General features: G+C 43.3%; 1 protein-coding gene across 8 annotated transcripts in view; it reads left to right on the forward strand.

Annotated features, from left to right (window-relative positions):
• LOC117359572 (inverted formin-2-like) overlaps positions 1–19,210 on the forward strand; it is a 99,117-nt gene that overhangs the window by 56,085 nt on the left and 23,822 nt on the right. For all 8 annotated transcript variants that reach the window (XR_004539265.1, XR_004539266.1, XM_033942574.1 and 5 more), the window contains 3 exons: positions 2,212–2,282; positions 15,498–15,605; positions 16,333–16,403. Coding sequence is in view for 6 of the 8 variants with exons in the window: in XM_033942574.1 (XP_033798465.1) it covers positions 2,212–2,282; positions 15,498–15,605; positions 16,333–16,403 (250 nt within the window). In the remaining 2 variants the exon portion in view is untranslated. The remainder of the gene's footprint in view (positions 1–2,211; positions 2,283–15,497; positions 15,606–16,332; positions 16,404–19,210) is intronic.

The following is a 19,210-nucleotide window of genomic DNA, read 5'->3' on the forward strand; positions in this document are numbered from 1 at the left end:
AATTTATCATCTTCACTGTTTAGATATTTGCAACGTCTTGCTACAGTCTCTACATTCCTACATTCTCATAACCTCTCCACCAAATATAAGTAATATTCAGTATATTCTAGGTAACTCAAATAAGATTGCTCCTTCAGTTGATATAATTTTAACACTTGTTTCACATCACCCCTGTATTACAGCTTTACAAAATATTTGGGGGCCTTTTTACTAAGGTGCGCTAGTGCGTCTTAGCGCACGCTAAATATTAGTGCTTGCTAAATGCTAACGCATGGAAAACCTGAGTTTGTCCACCAAGCCCCTTCCTTATCTTTTTTAAAAGCAGACTGAAACCCTACCTTTTTGATGTAGCCTTCAATCCATAACCCTACTTCCTACCTATCCAGCCAGCAGATTAACCATTCATTTGGGGATTAATAATAGGAAGGAACCATATATGTTGGGAGGAGAGAAGCTGATATGTACGGACGGGGAGAGGGACCTTGGGGTGATAGTGTCCGAAGATCTAAAGGCGAAAAAACAGTGTGACAAGGCAGTGGCTGCTGCCAGAAGGATGCTGGGCTGTATAAAGAGAGGTGTAGTCAGTAGAAAGAAGAAGGTGTTGATGCCCCTGTACAGGTCATTGGTAAGGCCCCACTTGGAGTATTGTGTTCAGTTTTGGAGACCATATCTGGCGAAGGATGTAAGAAGACTTGAGGTGGTCCAGAGGAGAGTGACGAAAATGATAGGAGGCTTGCGCCAGAAGACGTATGAGGAGAGCCTGGAAGCCCTGAATATGTATACCCTAGAGGAAAGGAGAGACAGGGGAGATATGATTCAGACATTCAAATACTTGAAGGGTATTAACGTAGAACAAAATCTTTTCCAGAGAAAGGAAAATGGTTAAACCAGAGGATATAATTTGAGGTTGAGGGGTGGTAGATTCAGGGGCAATGTTAGGAAATTCTACTTTACGGAGAGGGTAGTGGATGCCTAGAATGCGTTCCCGAGAGAGGAGGTGGAGAGTAAAACTGTGATTGAGTTCAAAGAAGCGTTGGATGAACACAGAGGATTTAGAATCAGAAAATAATATTAAATATTGAACTAAGGCCAGTACTGGGCAGACTTGCACGGTCTGTGTCTGTATATGGCCGTTTGGTGGAGGATGGGCTGGGGAGGGCTTCAGTAGCTGGGAGGGTGTAGATGGGCTGGAGTAAGTCTTAACAAAGATTTCGGCAGTTGGAACCCAAGCACAGTACCGGGTAAAGCTTTGGATTCTTGCCCAGAAATAGCTAAGAAAAAAAATTTAAATTGAATCAGGTTGGGCAGACTGGATGGACCATTCGTGTCTTTATCTGCCGTCATCTACTATATTATGTTACTATGTTCCCCTTTAACTGTATCCATGAAATCCTGTTTGTTTTGTCAGTTTAGATTGTAAGCTCTTTTGAGCAGGGACTGTCTTATTTGTGACTCTGTACAGTGCTGCATATGTCTGGTAGTGTTATAGAAATAATAGTAGTAATATTGTTATGCCTATGGTTTTAACCACCATAATTCACAACTGGAAAAATCCATGTAGTTATTTTAAATTTTGGTGGTCTCCTAGTTTTGTAATGTTATCAAATATGAAAGGATATTAACTAACATAGTCAGTCATAATACTTTTTAGACAGATTTAACTAAACTTGGGATTTATAGTGCAATTCTGTGCAAATCCTGAATTCCTTTATTCATTGACATTAAGCATAGTTGTATGATTACTAACATTGTATTTGTTTTCATGTTACGATTATATATTCAGAAAATTAAATAAAATGTGAACTTAAATCACTTGAGGTGATGTAGATTGGAAGCTTGGGTTGTAAAATAGCTTGGGGTAGGAAAATATCCATTAAACCTGCATGCTACTCCTCAGCTCAGGTTTATATATAAGTAAGCCAACTCTAAATCCTGGACTAGAAGGCACTTCTGTCTTTTTATATTGACTAAAAAAAAAAAAAAAAAAGTACAGACTGGAGATAGGTTTACCCTAAATTGTTTGGTTTGGATTTCCTACATGAAAATGTCTTACTAGAGATAAGGTAAATAACACATGTTTTCCGGCATCTTAACTTACAGGCAATAGAAGTTGGTGAATTGAGATGTAATCAGATCTGGTTGCTTGAAATCCTAAGTGCAGAAGTGAAGGCATGTTTAAGCTTATGCATATTGCATTTTGATTTATTGCAGGTCTTCTTGCTAGTCGTAGACTGCGAGCTTTCTGTAGAGTAATTCTCAAATTTGGGAACTTTCTGAATTATGTAAGTAATTTTGTTTTACTTCTAATATATAGGCTCAAAGGCTCTGATTCTATATATGGAGCCTAGACTAATTGCTGCTAGATGGCTCGATCAGCAGCACCTAGCCAAGTTCTGCGCAGAACTCAAAATTGTTTGATTTTAATTGCATGGTAATTGATCGTGCCATGAAGAAATAATTTTTTAAAAAATTCAGTTGCTCGAGTTCTGAGCAGAACTCGATGTGGCACCTGCTGACACTTAAACCGAGGTGCCTACCCGAAAAGTAGATGTGGTTAGGGGTGGAGAATAGGTGAATAGGTGTGGTATGACTTGGCCATCAGTAGGCGCCTAACATTACGATGCATACCAGCAGCTAAGTCCAAGTTATATGCCACTAGGCATGATGCTATAAACGATCTCTAGTGAATGATTGACAACTGTACTGGATGGCACTTAAGAGTTAGCACCACGGGGCTTCCGGTGACGTCACCGACCAAGATGGAGGGTTAGGGAATTTGCTCTGACCCTCCGCTACATTAAGCAACCTTCCCTCGCTGCGGGCGGCCCTCTATAGCGGGCGAGTGCGAAGCCGGGAGTGAGAGCTGCCTCTTAGTGTAGCAGGATGCCGTCGCGAAAAAAATCCGACGCCGGTAGGTCGCAGGATCGCGGAGGTGAAAAGGGCGGCCTCCGACATGTGTGTGGGACCTCCAGCGTGTCCGCGCGCGAGTCGGGAGACAGCGCGTCGGAGGAAGAATCGGAGCGAGGTGCTTCCCCGAGGCTGAGGCGGGCTGGTGCGGCGGCGGCTGTTACTAAAGCCGATTTACAACTGTGGGCGGCTGAAATTAAGGACGAGGTGGCGGCCGTGAAGGGAAAAATCAAGGAGGCGGTGAAGGAGATCCGGCAGGACTTTGCGGATCTGCTGGGCCGGGTGGAGGAGACTAGAGAAGCGCCTCGGGGAGCAGGAAGAAACTGTGCTCAGCATTACTAGCCAGATGAAGACAGTACAAAAAGATATATTGGACTGTTGTGCACAAGTGGAAGACCTGGAGAATAGGTCGAGGCGCAACAATGTGCGGATCCGGGGGGTTCCGGATACGGCAGAATATGGGGATGCTACGGCTGTGGTGCAGGAGCTCTACCGGTATATGATGGATGATGTGGGGGAATCTACATCTACTGCCACTCCTGGGGGCCTGAAAGTAGATAGGGCCCACCGCACGCTGGGTCCTAAAAATGGGGACTACCCGAGAGATATAATTGCTTGCATCCATCATTTTCCAGATAAAGACCGTCTGGTGAAGAAGGCTAGAGACTTGGGTGTTATTCCCTGGAAAAATCTGAAGGTGGAGATATTTCAGGATCTATCGTCCATCACTCTGCAGAAGCGGCGAGAGTTCCGGCCGCTGTTAGAGGTGTTGAAGAAGAATAATGTGCGCTATCGCTGGCTCTTTCCCTTCGGTCTGTTGGTGACTCTTAATGGGGTACACAAGCGAGTAACGACGGTGGCGGAGTTGCAGGCAGTGCTTCTGAAAGAGGGCTTGGTAACCCCTGGAGATTCTGTCTTGAGCAAGTTATCGGCGCAGAAGATGGAGCGTTATCAGTGGAAAGCGGTGCCACAGAGGCGGAGAGGGAGGCAGAGCTCCCGCCCTGAGGGGGAGACGACCGACCAGAGGGCGGCACCTTCTACAGACACCTGAAAGGCTGGCTGAGCGTGCTGGTGTTTATTCATGGAAGAGATATGGACCATGGTGTTCATTTCATGATGACTCTGGGTGTGTGCGGGGGAGTGTATGGTTGTGAGTCTGAGAAGTGGAGGGAGGGGGGATTTTGACTGGAGGATGAGTGGCTGGGGGGGGGAGGTTCATTGGTGGTGTCATTGGGGGGTGGTGGGGTCACTTGAAGTCTTGGAGGGAGTGGAGAGAGAGGAAGTGTGGGATTGGAGGGGAGGGGGGTGGGGCAGACAGGGGGGGAGGGGGGAGGGCGGGGTGGTGGGGTTGGGAGGGGGAGTGACTGGGTGGCAGAGGGGGATGGCGGGGGGACGGGAGTTGGTGTTGAGTGCGTATTCTATGGTTTGGAATGGGGGGGGCTAATGTTTTACGAGTGGGCAGTCTGAATGTCAAGGGACTTAATATGCCGCGTAAGAGGCAACTGTTATTGAAGGAAGTTAAACGCCTATGTTTTGATATTTGCTTTGTTCAAGAAACTCATTTTGTAAAAGCAGGGGAAAAACTTGCACAGTTCCGTGAGTACCCCGTGAGGGCTTGGGCCTCCAATAGGTTGGAGCGGAAAAAGGCTGGGGTGGGGATTCTGTTTTCTCACAAGTTGAAGGTGGTCCCGGATCGGGAATGGAGGGATGAGGGAGGGAGGTGGATTATCTGGACTGGTACGGTTGATGGAATTAAGGTAACTTTGGTTAATCTGTATGCACCTAACTCACAACAGGGCCATTTTTTTGACACTCTCCTGTTAAAAATTTTATCGGTTAAGGTAGGGCACTTGGTGGTGGGGGGGGATTTTAATTTGGTCCTTAACCCGGACTGGGATTCCACGGGCAAGGGGGGAGATAGACTTAAGAGTGATAGGAAATGTATGAAGAGATTTCTGGAAGTCCTTAATGTGGAGGATGGGTGGCGGGTGCAACATTGGATGGGTAGGGACTACACTTTCTACTCACCTGTACATGAGGTATACACTCGCATTGATTTGATATGTGTGGATAAAGGGTGGGGGGGAAAGTTGATAGACACCAAAATTGATACCATTGGATGGTCTGACCATGCCCCGTTATGGATGGATCTGAGCTGGGGAGGGCCTAGGGGGGGGGATACGTATTGGAAATTAAATGATACCTTGTTGGGGGATCCGGCGATAGTGCAAAAGTTGGAAACGGGGATCTATGATTTCTTAGAGTTTAATAATGTGGATCTGTTCTCCCCCATGACGATATGGGAAAGTTTAAAGGTGGTGTTAAGGGGTGAGTTGATCTCTATAGCAGCCTATAAGAAAAAGACCCGGCAGCAGGAGGAATTGCAGCTCCGGGAAACGCTTCGCACTCTGGTGGACCAACATAAGCGGGGACAAGGGGGCCCGCAGTTGAGGCTTAGGCTTCAGGAAACCCGAATGGCTCTCGGGAAGTTGGAGGATGAGGCGATTAAATTTAATCTTGAGAAGTTGAGGCTTAAATTTTTTGAATCTGGGAATCGGGCCAGTAAACTCTTGGCTCACAGGGTCAAATTGCACCAATCTAGGGGTAACATCTTGGCTATTAAAGATCGCGATGGCAAGGTACTTACCGATGATGTAGACATACAACGGCGGTTTAGGGAGTTTTATCAAGAGCTCTACACTCCGGAGCTGGAGGGCTCTGTGGCTGAGAGCCAAACCTATTTACGGGATTTGGGGTTGCCTACTTTGTCTAGCTCAGATGCACAGGGGCTGGAGGGGGATATTACAGTGGAGGAGGTATTGCGAGTTATACGACATTTGAAGCCGGGAAAATCCCCTGGGCTCGATGGATTTACGGGGCTGTTCTACAAGAAGCTTTCTCCCTTGGTTGCACCTTTATTGGCTAGATTATTTAACTCTCTGAAAGAGGGGGAGCGCTTGCCTTTCTATATGCGTTTGGCTGGGATAACGATACTTCCTAAACCGGGGAAAGATGAAACTATGTGTGGAAGCTATCGCCCTATCTCTTTGTTAGGTATTGATACCAAAATTTTGGCCCGTATTTTGGCTGATAGGATGGCGAACCATATGCCAGAATTGATTCACCCAGATCAAGTGGGGTTCATTGGGGGGCGTCAGGCGGCTGATGGGATTAGGCGGGTGCTCAATTTGGTGTGGGAGGCTCGAAGATCAGGGTCCTCTTGGGTGGCGGTTGCGGTGGACGCCGAAAAGGCGTTCGATCGGGTGGATTGGACGTTTATGGAGGCTGTCCTGCGCCAGATGGGATTTGGGTCGCGATTTATTTCTTGGATTCTTACTCTCTATCATAACCCGATGGCTTGTGTCAAAGTTAATGGGGTCTATTCCAAACCATTTGAGCTACATAGAGGAACGAGACAAGGGTGCCCGCTCTCTCCCCTGTTGTTTGCTTTGGTGATCGAGCCGTTGGCACAGTGCATCCGTCTTTCTCGGCTGGTGAAGGGGGTACAAGTGCAGGGGGTTGAGCATAAATTGTCCCTTTTTGCAGATGATATTTTGGCCATAGTGGAGGGTTCGGAGAGGTCGCTTCTGGCTTTGCGAGATCTGATGAGAGATTATGGGCGGATTTCAGGCTTTAAGGCTAATCTGTCTAAGACAGAGATATTGAACATTTCGGTGCCAGTTGAGGTGGCTCTGGAACTGCAAGGTAGGGTCCCCTTCCGTTGGGTGAAGGGCCCTATTAGATATTTGGGGATTCAGCTCGGGGTGGACTGGACTACACTGTTCCACCTTAATTATCTTCCTTTGGGTGCGGCTTTGCAGCAGGACCTTGATAGATGGGACCCCTTGTACCTTTCATGGATGGGTAGAATGGAGGTGGTGCGTATGATGGTCCTACCCAGATTTCTTTATCTTTTTCAAGTTCTTCCTGTTGAAGTTCCTAGAGTGTATTTTATTCGCTGGCATAGGTCTCTTTTACGCTTTATATGGGGGGGCGGCGACCCAGGGTTGCGAGATATGCTATGTTCAAATTTAAGGAGGAGGGGGGCTTGGGGATACCCAATTTGGAAATTTACTATCGGGCTGCGCAGCTTAGGGCGGTGGTGGATTGGCATGCGACTCCGGCCAAATTGTGGGTTCGGCTGGAACAGGGTCTTTTGGGGGATCTTCTTGGGGGTCCCAGGGGCATAACTGCTCTTTCTTATTTACCGTGGGTGGGCTTACGGGAGAAGGAAATTGCTACTCTCTCTAATCCCTTCATAAGGTGGACACTACGGGTTTGGTTGGGGGCCATTAAGAAATTGGTGGGTAAGGTGAGGGGACTACATCTTCTGCCTATTCGGTATGCGGAGGATTTCCTTCCGGGTAGGGAGGGGGGAGTCTTTCGCAGGTGGGAGCGGGGCGGGCTGAGGTGCTTTGGCCAGCTGTTGCAGGAGGAGCATATCATGGGATTTCCTGAGGTCCAAGCCTCTTTTCGCCTGGAGCAGCGTGATTTATTCCCCTACTTACAGGTGAAGGACTACGTTATGCGCACTAAGACGGGGGACCTCACCGCTTATAGGCGCTCGAGGTTTGAGTTGATGTTGGGGGATCCGGTGCGTCGGGGCTGCATCTCACAGTTGTACCGGTTATTGCACGCCGACCCTGATCAGAAGACTTCTTATATGCGGGCATGGGAGATAGATTTGGGGCTCACCTATACGACGGAGGAATGGGAACAAATTGCATTGCGAGTACACCATGTGGCGGTGGCTCCGCAGTTGGTGGAGAATGCTCTTAAGTTACTTGTGAGATGGTATGTTACACCTGCGGTGCTTAACAAGATGGGCACCTCATGTACAGGGGAGTGCTGGAGAGGGTGTGGGCTGCGGGGTACGTTCTTTCATATGTGGTGGGAGTGCCCTCACATTTTGGGCTATTGGACTCAGGTGTTCCACTATGTGGGGCGACTTCTGCAATGTCACTTGCCGTATAGAGCGGAAACTGCTTTGTTGGGGGTACTCCCAGGGGGGGTGGAAGACACGCAAGACAAGATGGCGCGTCTGGCTTTTACAGCTGCTAGGCTAGTGTTGGCTTTTCATTGGAAGAGCCCCACGATACCCACGGTGGCAATGATGCGAGTAAAACTGGGCTGGGTTTGTGAGAAATTTCGGCTCTCTGCTCTACTCACCCGCCAGAGGCGACAGTTTGAGGATCTTTGGGGCAGGTTCTTGGAGGTGGAGGGAAGTTCTGAGTTTCCTGTACTGGAGTCACAGAAGGATTAATAGCACATGGGGGACTCCTTTACAGTCTGGACTCCTGTCCCTTCCCTTTCCTTCTCCTTCTTTTTTCTTGGTGTTTCTCATGGTAGGGGGGGGGGGGGATTTTGTTGTTGCTAATTGGGAATGGGTAACCTGGCTGGTTCTTTGGGGGGGAGGGAGGGATGGGTTGGGGAGGGGGAGGGAGTTGGGGGGGAACTGTCGTGGGGGGAGGGGTGTTTCATTCTATATACACTGTATTTCTGCTTTTCTGGTTATGCCTTGTTATGTAAACTTGGGCACAGTGTTCAAATAAAGAATTACAAAAACAAAAAAAAAAAAAGAGTTAGCACCACTAGGCGCCATTTATAGAATCGGAGACAAAATGTCTGTCTTGAAGCTTGATGACGGCCATGATAATTCTATTCACTTGAAATCAAAGAACAGGGTATATTTTTAAAATTATTTATAGCCTACCTATTAAACTAAGTGGGCATCTGTTTTGCCCTCATTTGCTTGATTGTGTATACAGTATTTGTTAAGCACTGTCTGTGATGGATTATATTGTCTGCGTAGAAAATGGGGTTATGATAGTAGCACTACAAGTTTTGTAGTGTAATAGGCTCTTTCAGAGCACATGTTCAACTTCCAGTGTCGGGGGGGGGGGGGGGCAAGCATGCCAGAAGAGTCCCTTTCTTCTCTCTGTCAGGTTTGTAGAAAGTTAGTCTGCAACATGTTTCTTCTGGGAGCTGAAACAGCCATGCTGTAGTACGGTTGGATGAGCCTTTCAAGTCTATTGCGATTCTATCAAGATTTTACCAGTTTCAGCGTTTAAACAGCATTATTACTCAGCATGTTGCTGAAAGCTGGTTGAGAACAGGACTTCCAGTTTGCAAGGCAATACCTCTTGTCCAGCACATCTGAACTGTAAGTTATTTTTCCTCGTTTGACTATTGTATTAAAGAAGATTTTGGTTCAAGAGCTCATAAGTCTTCTCATTAGGCTCAGTTTTGCTAAACATATGTAGCTAATAAAAACAATTTTTAACAACTAGCTGCAAAAGTACCCACAAATTACACTGTGAATCCACTGTCACTCTGAGACTTACAATTTGATCTTTCACTGGAATATCCTAATCTTGAACTTGCTGGAAGAAGACATATCATGATCCCTATGTCGTACCAGCATAATCTGTGTTACCTAAGCTCAGAATTCATTTTCACACATCCAACAATGTATACTCTAAATCAGGGGTGTCCAACCTCGGTCCTTGCCAGGTTTTCAGGATTTCCCAAATGAATATGCATGAGATCTGTTTGTATACAATGGAAGCAATGCATGCAAATAGATATGCAAAATCACTGGGGAAACTGTGAAAACCCGACCAGATTGGAGCCCTGGAGGATTTCCCCAGGTCCATCTTAATAATGGCTTATGGACTTTGGTTTTAGGAAATTATCCAAACCTTTTTTTAAACCTTGTTAAGCTACTACCACTATTATTTCTAAAGTGCTACCAGACGCACGCAGCACTGTACATTTAAACGCAGGAGACAGTTCTTGCTCAAAAGAGGTTACAATCTAATTATGACAGACAGAGGACAAAGGTGAATTTATACGTGATGCTTACGTGGGAATTTACAAGGGGCTTAAGAGGTGGAAGGGAGCAGGGTTGTAAGAGGGAATTACAACAGATATTGGGAGCTTTAGATGTTGGCGCAGGGTAGGATTTAAATGCAGCTTCAAATAAAGTGGGCTTTAAGCATGGACTTGGAAATGGGAATGGGGCTCAATGCACTGAGTCAGGCAGTTTGTTCCAGGAAAATGGTGGAGCAAGATAGAAAGGATAGGGTTGGAAGTTGGCAGTAGAGAAGAAGGGAAAGCTTTCTTAGCTGCTGCCACACACTGAACTCGTGTTTCAACATTAGTTCAGGTTTCTTTTTCCCATATGCATCACTTTGCACTTGCACACTTGCACTTGCACACTTGAACATCTGCCATTTTGATGCCCAGTTTCACAAAGTCCTTGTGCAACTTTAACATTTTTGAGCAGCTTTGTATCATCAGCAAATTATTATCTTACTAGTTATTCCCATCTCTAGATATTAATAAGTACAGTAAAACCTTGGTTTGCAAGCATAATTAGTTCCAGAAGCATGCTTGTAATCCAAAGCACTAATATATCAAAGCGAATTTCCTCATAGGAAATAATGGAAACTCATACGATTCATTCCACAACCCAAAAACTTTAATACAAAATATTATACTTACTTGTATTGCAAGACCTCGCTCGTTTAGAACAGTCACTACACTCCTGCAGCGTCAGAGAGAGAAGAACCATTGGCTCAGTTGTGATGATGTGACGCGTGTATACTGTATGTACTCGTATTGCAAGACTTTGCTTGTATATCAAGTTAAAAATTTAATAAAATGTTTTGCTTGTCTTGCAAAACACTTGCAAACTAAGTTACTTGCAATCCAAGGTTTTACTGTATATTATAAAGTAGCGGTCCCAGCACAGACCCCTGGGAAATCCACTATTTACCCTTCTCCATTAAGAATACTGACCATTTATCCATGATTTAACCAGTTCTGAATCCATAATAGGATGGCATCTCTTATCCCATCACTTTCTAATTTCTTCAGAAGTCTTTCATGAGGTACTTTGTTAAATACCTTTTGAAAATCCTAATATGCAATATCAAACAGCTCATCTTTTATCTACATGTTTACTCACACCTTCAAAGAAATGTAGCAAATTGGTGAGGCAAGATTCCCTTGACTAAATTCATTTGGCTTTGTCTCATGAATCCATGGTTATGTATATGTGCTGTAATTTTGTTCTTTAGAACAATGCTGGGAAAGAGCCCACTGTTGTGACACAGGAACATGCATGGTGGGGGGGGGGGGGGGTGGAGGAGATTCAGGATGTTAGATTCAAACATTATTGATGCAAACATCATCAACTACAACATCAAAGCACAACAATAATGCATCAAATATAATAATATAATATAATCATAATAAAAAGACGAAGATTTAAAGGAGATTTGAAATTCATAACCATCAGATCAGAAATCCTCCCCACTCCACAAACAGGACCTCGGAGCAAGGCAGAGCTCCAGCCTCAATGCATCAATGAGAGAATGGTACAGAGAAAGTGGCATAGTAAGGGACAGTAAGGGGGGGGCGGTCCGCCCAGGGCGCTGGCACCCTCCTCCTCTTCGTCCCCCTTCCCTCTCCTCCCCCTTGCTGTGTGTGCACACCTTCTTTCCTCCCGTACCCTTTTAACCGCGGCGCGAGCAGCCACCAACTTGCTGCACACGTTGGGCTTTGGCGCGCTCTCTGATGTCATTTCTGGGAGCTGCACCTAGGAAGTGATGTCAGAGAGAGCAACGAAACCAACGCGGGCAGTAAGTTGGTGGCTGTTCGCACTGAAATTAAAAAGATGCGGAGAAAAGGGGAGGGGAGGGATGCCACTCGCCCTCACTACGCCACTGTACAGCGAAGAAGGCTTTAGGTTTGTTAGCAGTAGAACAGTGTTTTGTGGATAAGGTAGAGCCTTTTCCATCTTAATCAGGGCAGAATTAGAGAATGACATGGGGACAAATTTTTCCCCGTCCCATCCATAAGAACATAAGAAGTGCCATCTCCAGAACAGACCCTAGGTCCATCAAGTCCGGCGATCTGCACACGAAGAGGCCCCGCCAGGTGTACCCTGGCATAGTTTTAGCCCCCGTATCACTCTAAGCTTCTCATAAGGAGATTTGCATCTAGCTTACCCTTACCTATGTCACCTTAAGCCACTCATAAGGAGATGTGCATCTAGCTTAACCTTAAATCCTAGAATGGTTGATTCCGCAATTACCTCTTCTGGGAGAGCATGCCAGGTGTCCACCACTCGTTGCATGAAGCAGAACTTCCTGATATTTGTCCTGAACTTGTCCCCCCTTAGCTTCAGTCCATGTCCTCTTGTTCGTGTCACATTGGACATTGTAAATAATTTTTTTTCCTGCTCTATTTTGTCGATTCCTTTCAGTATTTTGAAAGTCTCGATCATATCCCCTCGCAGTCTCCTCTTCTCAAGGGAGAACAATCCCAGCCTCTTAAGTCGTTCCTCGTATTCCAAGTTCTCCATGCCCTTTATTAGCTTTGTTGCTCGTCTCTGCACCCTCTCAAGCATTTTTATATCCTTCTTTAGGTATGGAGATCAATGTTGGACGCAGTATTCCAAGTGTGGTCTGACCACTCTATAAAGCGGCATTATTACTTTCTCCGATCTACTCGTGATTCCTTTCTTTATCATACCTAGCATTCTATTCACGTTCTTCGCTGCTGCCTATCGATTAATACGCTCAGGTCCCTTTCCTGTTCGGTTTTTCTCAGAGTTGCACTTGACATACTATACTTGTGTTCCTTATTTTTTCTGCCTAAGTGCATCACTTTGCATTTTTCCACATTAAACTTCATCTGCCATTTATCTGCCCAATTCTCCAATCGGCTCAAGTCGCTCTGGAGTTCCTCACTGTCCTTCTGCGATTTGATTGCCCGGCACAGCTTTGTGTCATCTGCAAACTTGATGATCTCACTGGATGTTCCATCCTCCAGGTCATTGATGAAGATATTAAATAAGATGGGCTCAAGTACCGAGTTTTATCCCTGCTCATTCCTGTAAGCTCTGCACAAGCCTTGGACACTCATGATTTTAAAGTGTTTGAGGCTTGTGCAGATGAGGACAGAGCTTGCAGGAGTGGGGCAGTAACAGGAAAAGAACTCATGGGGACAGGGAACCATTTGTCCCCGTGTCATTCTCTAGGTGGAACCAGGCTGCCAACACTAATCTTTAGCAAGGGGAGAAAGGAGTTTTTAAATAAGATCATAGGGGAAAGGTGATAGGAATGTATTGTTTGGAATGGTATACCTTTTTAAAAATACAAATATCCCAGTAGAGAAGTTGTAATAAGGGAAAAAATAGCCCAGGTGGTGGTCAACAAGCAGACTAAAGTTGAAAGCTTCAGAATTATTCCTGTCAACTGGGGAAGAACACAATTTGAATAAATTTAAGAGCTAACTAAAAAGCTTTCTTTTTAAGGATGCATTTGATAATTAGAAAGCTTGACTAGGAGTTTCATTCCAATTCCATAACTTTTCTCTGAGGTTCATTGATCTCTCCCTTCCTATTGTTTTTTACTATAATTGTCTTCTCTCCTATCAACAATTTGTATTTCTTTTCCCATCCTTTCCTCTTGTTTTAATATGTTTGTAAAGTTAGTCTCCAATATGTTTCGTAAGGTTTAGTCCTTTGTTTGTTTTGTTGCCCCCTAAATTTTGTAATTTTACCGATGTGTTCATCGCTTAGAATTTTGAATAAGTGATCAATCAAATTTATAATAAACTTGAACTGCTAAGCAGGTTTGTAAATAAACAAAAAGCAATACTTTGAAATATATGTAAATGCTCAGTGTTCTCTTAGGCTGTGAGACCTGGAAAACTGCATCAAGCATAATGCCAGTCGCAGAAGCCCAAGAGAACATATAACCCAGTTTCATGGGGAGAACATCTTTAAGCTTGCCAGAAAAGTTTCCATTCTATGGGGAAAAGAAATAACGACTTTTCCCACCAAAATTCAAATTGGTGACCAATTGGCTTTCCTTCCTCATTCACCTCAAGCCCCAACCAATTGAGTTTGAGGACCCAGTTTTAAAGACAAACTGGAATCCTCGCAGCGTGATGGCTAAAACATCTATTCTATCTGACCAGACACAGTGAAAGCCAGAAAACTGCAACAAGCATGATTCCAGCTACAGAAGCTTAAGAGAACACATAATTTGTGTTAGGAGTGGGGGTATGAGGATGACTTTTCCCAGCAATGTATCGCCTCCCAAACGAGAGGGTGCTGAAAGGTTTTCAGCCCAACCAACTTCTAAAATTCTGAGCGTTATTTTGCCACTGTAGCTGAAAAGAGTGTTATCTTATTTTGCAAAATGCCAATTTGCAGAATCATAATGCTATATTTTGATATTATTTCAGATCAGTAATTTGACCATGTTAACAAAAAGTATGAAATTTTCAAGTGTGGAACTCTGAACCGTCAAGAAGTTCTTATTCCTGCAAAAGAAAATTCCTCCAAAGGAAATCCATGAATGTATAATGCAAACATTGAGTGACAAATGTTCATCATACATTATAATGAAGAAGTGGTGTGCAAACCTTCAGCATGGAGATTTTGAGATCGAAAATACAGCAAGGTCTCAGAGGCCTCAAACGATGTCATCTACTGAAATTGTTGACCATGTTAATGACCTGATTTTGGCAGATTGGTGAATATCAGCTAAAACAATTGCTGAGATGCTACATATATCTGGGGAAAGTGATGGATATATAATCCTTGAGCAGCTGGGTATGCAGAAGCAGTCAGCCAAGTGGGTGCCCAAAGACATCGAGTGGACACTTCCAAGTTAATTGTGCAGCATTTTCAGCGAGCTGGTACCAACCTTTTGGAACACCTAGTTACTGTTCTAGTTACTGTTGATGAAACATGGTTAAAATCACTATGATCCTGAGACAAAACAGTCCACACAATGGTGGCACTCAGGTTCTCCAAGGCCAAGGAAATTCAAGACCCAAAAGTCAGCAGGAAAGGTTATGGCCAAAGTGGTTTGGGATCAGGAAGGTGTTGACTATCTTCAAGGGGCCAAACATTTAATGCAGAATACTGCTGTAACTTGCTGTGCTGATTTAAAGGAGGCATTGAAAGGAAAAAAAAAGATGGGGGAAGCTGTGGAAAGGAGTTCTTTTTGCAAGTCAATGTACCTGCTTATAAGGCTGGCAAAACGATGGATGTTTTCACGCAGTTGGGGGTTTCAGTGCATAGACCATCCACCCTACTCACCAGATCTTGCTCCATCTATTTTCTGTATCCAAATAAAAAAATAAAAAAAGTTTGAAAGGGCAACAGTTTTTAAGTGATTGAGGCGATTGCAGAATTTCAGTGACCAGACATTGGAGGTTTTTTTTTTTTTGTTTTTTTTTAAGGGTTACAGAAACTGCATACTTGATGTGCTAAATATGTTGAAACTTTGGGATGAATATGTGGAATAATTCGTAAGCTTCATAGCTCCACGTCATTCCCTTCTTGGTTGGGCTGAGAACTTTTCAGCATCCCCTCATTAGCAATTTGATAACTTCCAGTTTTTAGTTTGGTAGAGGGTTGTTTTTATTTTTTAAGCTGTGGTGTTTTAGGGGCATAAAGCCCATTTTTTTTACTTAGGAGCTTTAGATATGAGAGGATAATGGACACTAGTGACCTTGATGCAAGGATTGTTGTGTTTTATTTTTCCCCCTGCATTTTTCAGGGAAAACACAAAGGCAATGCAAGTGGTTTTAAAATAAGCAGCCTTCTGAAACTTGCAGATGTGAAAGGAAACCAGCCACGAGTTACCTTGTTACATCACATCCTGAAGGTACGCTCAGACTCAAATAGAGTTGGAAAGAGTGGGGGAAGGGAGAAATACAGGTAAATAAGTGTGCAGTTTCTTGCCTTTTTGGCCTACGTTTCTACATCTTAATGTTTAAAATAATCAAGACTCTGCTGCAAAAAAGAAAGAATAAGGAATTAAGATCAATATGATTGAAATTGTTTTCATCCATCCAACTAACGTCAAAGTGCTTCTATGACAGTTGGAGGGGGACCTGCTCTGTCAGCCTCGGAGCATCAACCTATAGCTTTGAAGACTGGGAATAATGCTGCTTCTAAGGTGGCTCACTAGCAGCTTTATGCTTTTAAAATGTGATCCTGCAGGTTGCTGAATTCAGTGGTAAATCAATGGACACATTGCTGAAATCCCATCCCCCCAAATAGCAGGTTTAAAATGTCAGTGATGACGCCACACTAAACTGTACCTTAATAAGGTATAGGATAGCGGGATTCACAGAACAAATTTAATTTTGTTCAGTTTCTCGTGAGATTGACTGGTATTTTATTTTGAGCTTTTTACAAAGTTTGTTTTGGGAGCAGTGTGATCAACAGTGTACACTAGCTGAGCAAGAAACCCAGAAATTTCAAGGTTTTCCTGTCCTTTTCAAATTAACAACTTGAAGTGTCATTTGACATTTCCCATTTTCCAAATGTAGGATAAAGCAGGATTGCTGTACAAAATAAAGCCTAATTAAAAACTATTTCCTTTATAGAGCCTTGAGGAAAAACAATCTGATCTTCTGCATCTTCCAAATGATCTTGAATTGGCTTCAAAAGCAGCTACGTATGACCATAACCTTTTTTTTTTTAATATATATATGATTTTCAAACTACAATTGTGCAACAAGTAATTCATATACACAAAATATCACAAGACAAGCACAATAAACTTTCAGACATTAATATACAATTAAATTTTCCCCCACCCTCCCACCTTATACTCAAATAAAATAAAACCTGCAAGAAACTATCCATATATACCCTGAATCAAGTTCCAATGCAACTCCCTTCCCCCACCCCATAACTTTTTTTTCATAATTCCTTAATTCTTTTCTCTTTACTTTACCCAATAAACTACTATAAGCCAAAACATTTTATTTGTTCATTCCATCCCATTAACTCTTTGAAAATCTCTGTATGCATACCCACAAGGAAAACTCTTACACAACCTTCAGTACACACAGTGGCGTACCTAGGGTATGTGGCACCCGGGGCCCATCATTTTTTGACACCCCCCCCCCCCTCATGAAAAATTTTTTTTTTTTTTTTTTTTTGCAATAACCATGAAATGGAATAAATGGTCAGAATAGAAACAGGCAGTGAAAATTTTCTTTTATTGAACCTCATTTATGTAACCATTATTCCAAACATAACATAACATAAATTATGTCGGAATTGTCATGACATCAGAAGTACATATGGAGTAGTTGCAGGTGATGCTTGGGACAGTTCTGATTATGTTAGTTTGGTTTTATGTGTTTTTTGAATAGAAGGGTTTTTATTTCTTTTTTTAAGGTTTTGTAGTTTGTGGTCGAGGTCAATAGGTTGTAGAGTTGGGGGTCAAGTGTTGCAGCTCGAATGGCTAGGAGGTTGTCGAACAGTTTTTTTCTTTTGACGTTTTTGGTTGGAGGGTGTGTGAATGGTGCGTGAGTTCTCCTATGTCTGTTTGAAGTGGATTGAATTATTTAGCTGAAGAAATTAGTTACCCCCCCATTCCACACACATTAATTCTCTTCCATTTTTGTTCCCATTATAAAAAACACTGATAAGTTCCCAGGAAAAAAATACATTAAAATAAGAAGTGAAAACAAAGGCCCCTACAGATGAGAACATAACATAAGAATAGCCTAACTGGGTCACACCAATGGTCCATCATGCCCAGTAGCCCATTCTCATGGTAGCCAATAGTGCTGCCCGATTCAGAGAAAAATATTTCATTCGATTCGATTCACCCTGTTGAATCGATTTTTCGATTAGATTCACTGTTAATGACACCGCTTTTTAAGTTTAAACAAAGTATAACAATAAATTTCACAACAACAATAAATTTCACAAAGTACTTAAAAAAAAAAAAATCACATTTTTCCATTAAAGCAGTTCTGGAGACATTTGCTTGAACAGTCTTTTTTCCCAGTCCATAAGCAAGCAATATGAAAAAGATTTCCTTAATTATCTACTCAAACATTTTTGCTATTTACTTTCATTGTACCTAGACTATTATTCAGTAGAAAAAATTTAGTTTGTTCAATCAAGCAGAACATTCACTCATAGAAGTCCAATGTCCACACAGGATTTGATTGAACAAACCATATTTTTTCTACTGAATAATAGTTTAGGTATACTGAATAGCAAAAATGTTAAAGCCACACAGAAAAGCAGTAAAAGTCAATAGGTTCTCCAAGTGGGAACAACCTGATGTCTCAGCACTTGAGGAAAAGACCACGTAATAATGTTTATAAGATAAATCATATAAATGATTATACTGAAGCAGGGTGTCCTCAGCGTGAGAGGTAAGCGAGAGGAGAGAATTCTCCAGTGCTTTACACAATAAGGCTCCTCTGCCTGCAGTGCACACCATCATAGGACACCTCAGGTGTGCTCAAATTAATCAATGTGATAAATTAAACAGTGATAAACAATTGGTCAATCACAAGAGTGCAAGATCAAACAGGTTGTTCCCACTCAGAGAACCTATTGACTTTACTGCTTTTCTGTGTGAGTAGATAATTAAGCAAATTTCTGATAGCCTACAGAACTGATTCTCACCTTCCATCCCCAGCCCCCAAGACTTACCAGACCCCCCCTGCCGATGCATTTACTTACTGCCTGAACTGGATATTAAATCGTGGGGAAGAGAGGAGAAATGCGGGGAAAGAGCCAGCCAAAACTAGTATTTGTTGCTGCTGAGTGCACCAATCCAGGGCAAGCAGACGCTTCCCCCATGTCTTAATAACAGACAATGGACTTTTCCTCCAGGAATTTGTCCAAACCTTTCTTAAAACCAGCTACGCTATCTACTTTTAACATAACTTCTGGCCACTTCATTTTTAAGCTTAGATCTTTCCTTCCAAACAGAGACCTTGCTAGATGTCAAATACAGCACAAGGTAACTTCACATGGACTTAACTGTGCAGGAAATGAATCTCCTCATACACCCACCATATAGTGCAAAAATGTGCAAAGGTCTGTTTTTTTCTTTCGATCACTACATAGCCTAATGCCACACAAGCAGCGCTGTTACAAACATATTCTGAAGGTCAATGCTAAGGTTGACAAAGTTTCCTTCCTTGGACCAGAAGGAGATACTGACAAACCACTGGAAGAGATTCTAAAACAACTACCCAGAAATAACACCCAAAGACCCACTCAGTGTGTGAACCAGTTGAGTGGAGTGGACTAACTGGGGGTGGAAATGGGCCCAGAGTTTGCTCAGCAGAATTTCCCAGACTACCTCTTCCTCTCAACACACTGACATGCTACCACCACCACCAACACTAGGAACACCTCACCGAGTATGCCAGCAATGCTTATAAACTTTATAAAACACATTATTATATTTTCTTATAAAGTATATATTTTAACTGAACTCAG

Source organism: Geotrypetes seraphini, chromosome 4, assembly GCF_902459505.1.
Source record: "Geotrypetes seraphini chromosome 4, aGeoSer1.1, whole genome shotgun sequence".
NCBI classification, from domain to species: Eukaryota; Metazoa; Chordata; class Amphibia; order Gymnophiona; family Dermophiidae; genus Geotrypetes; species Geotrypetes seraphini.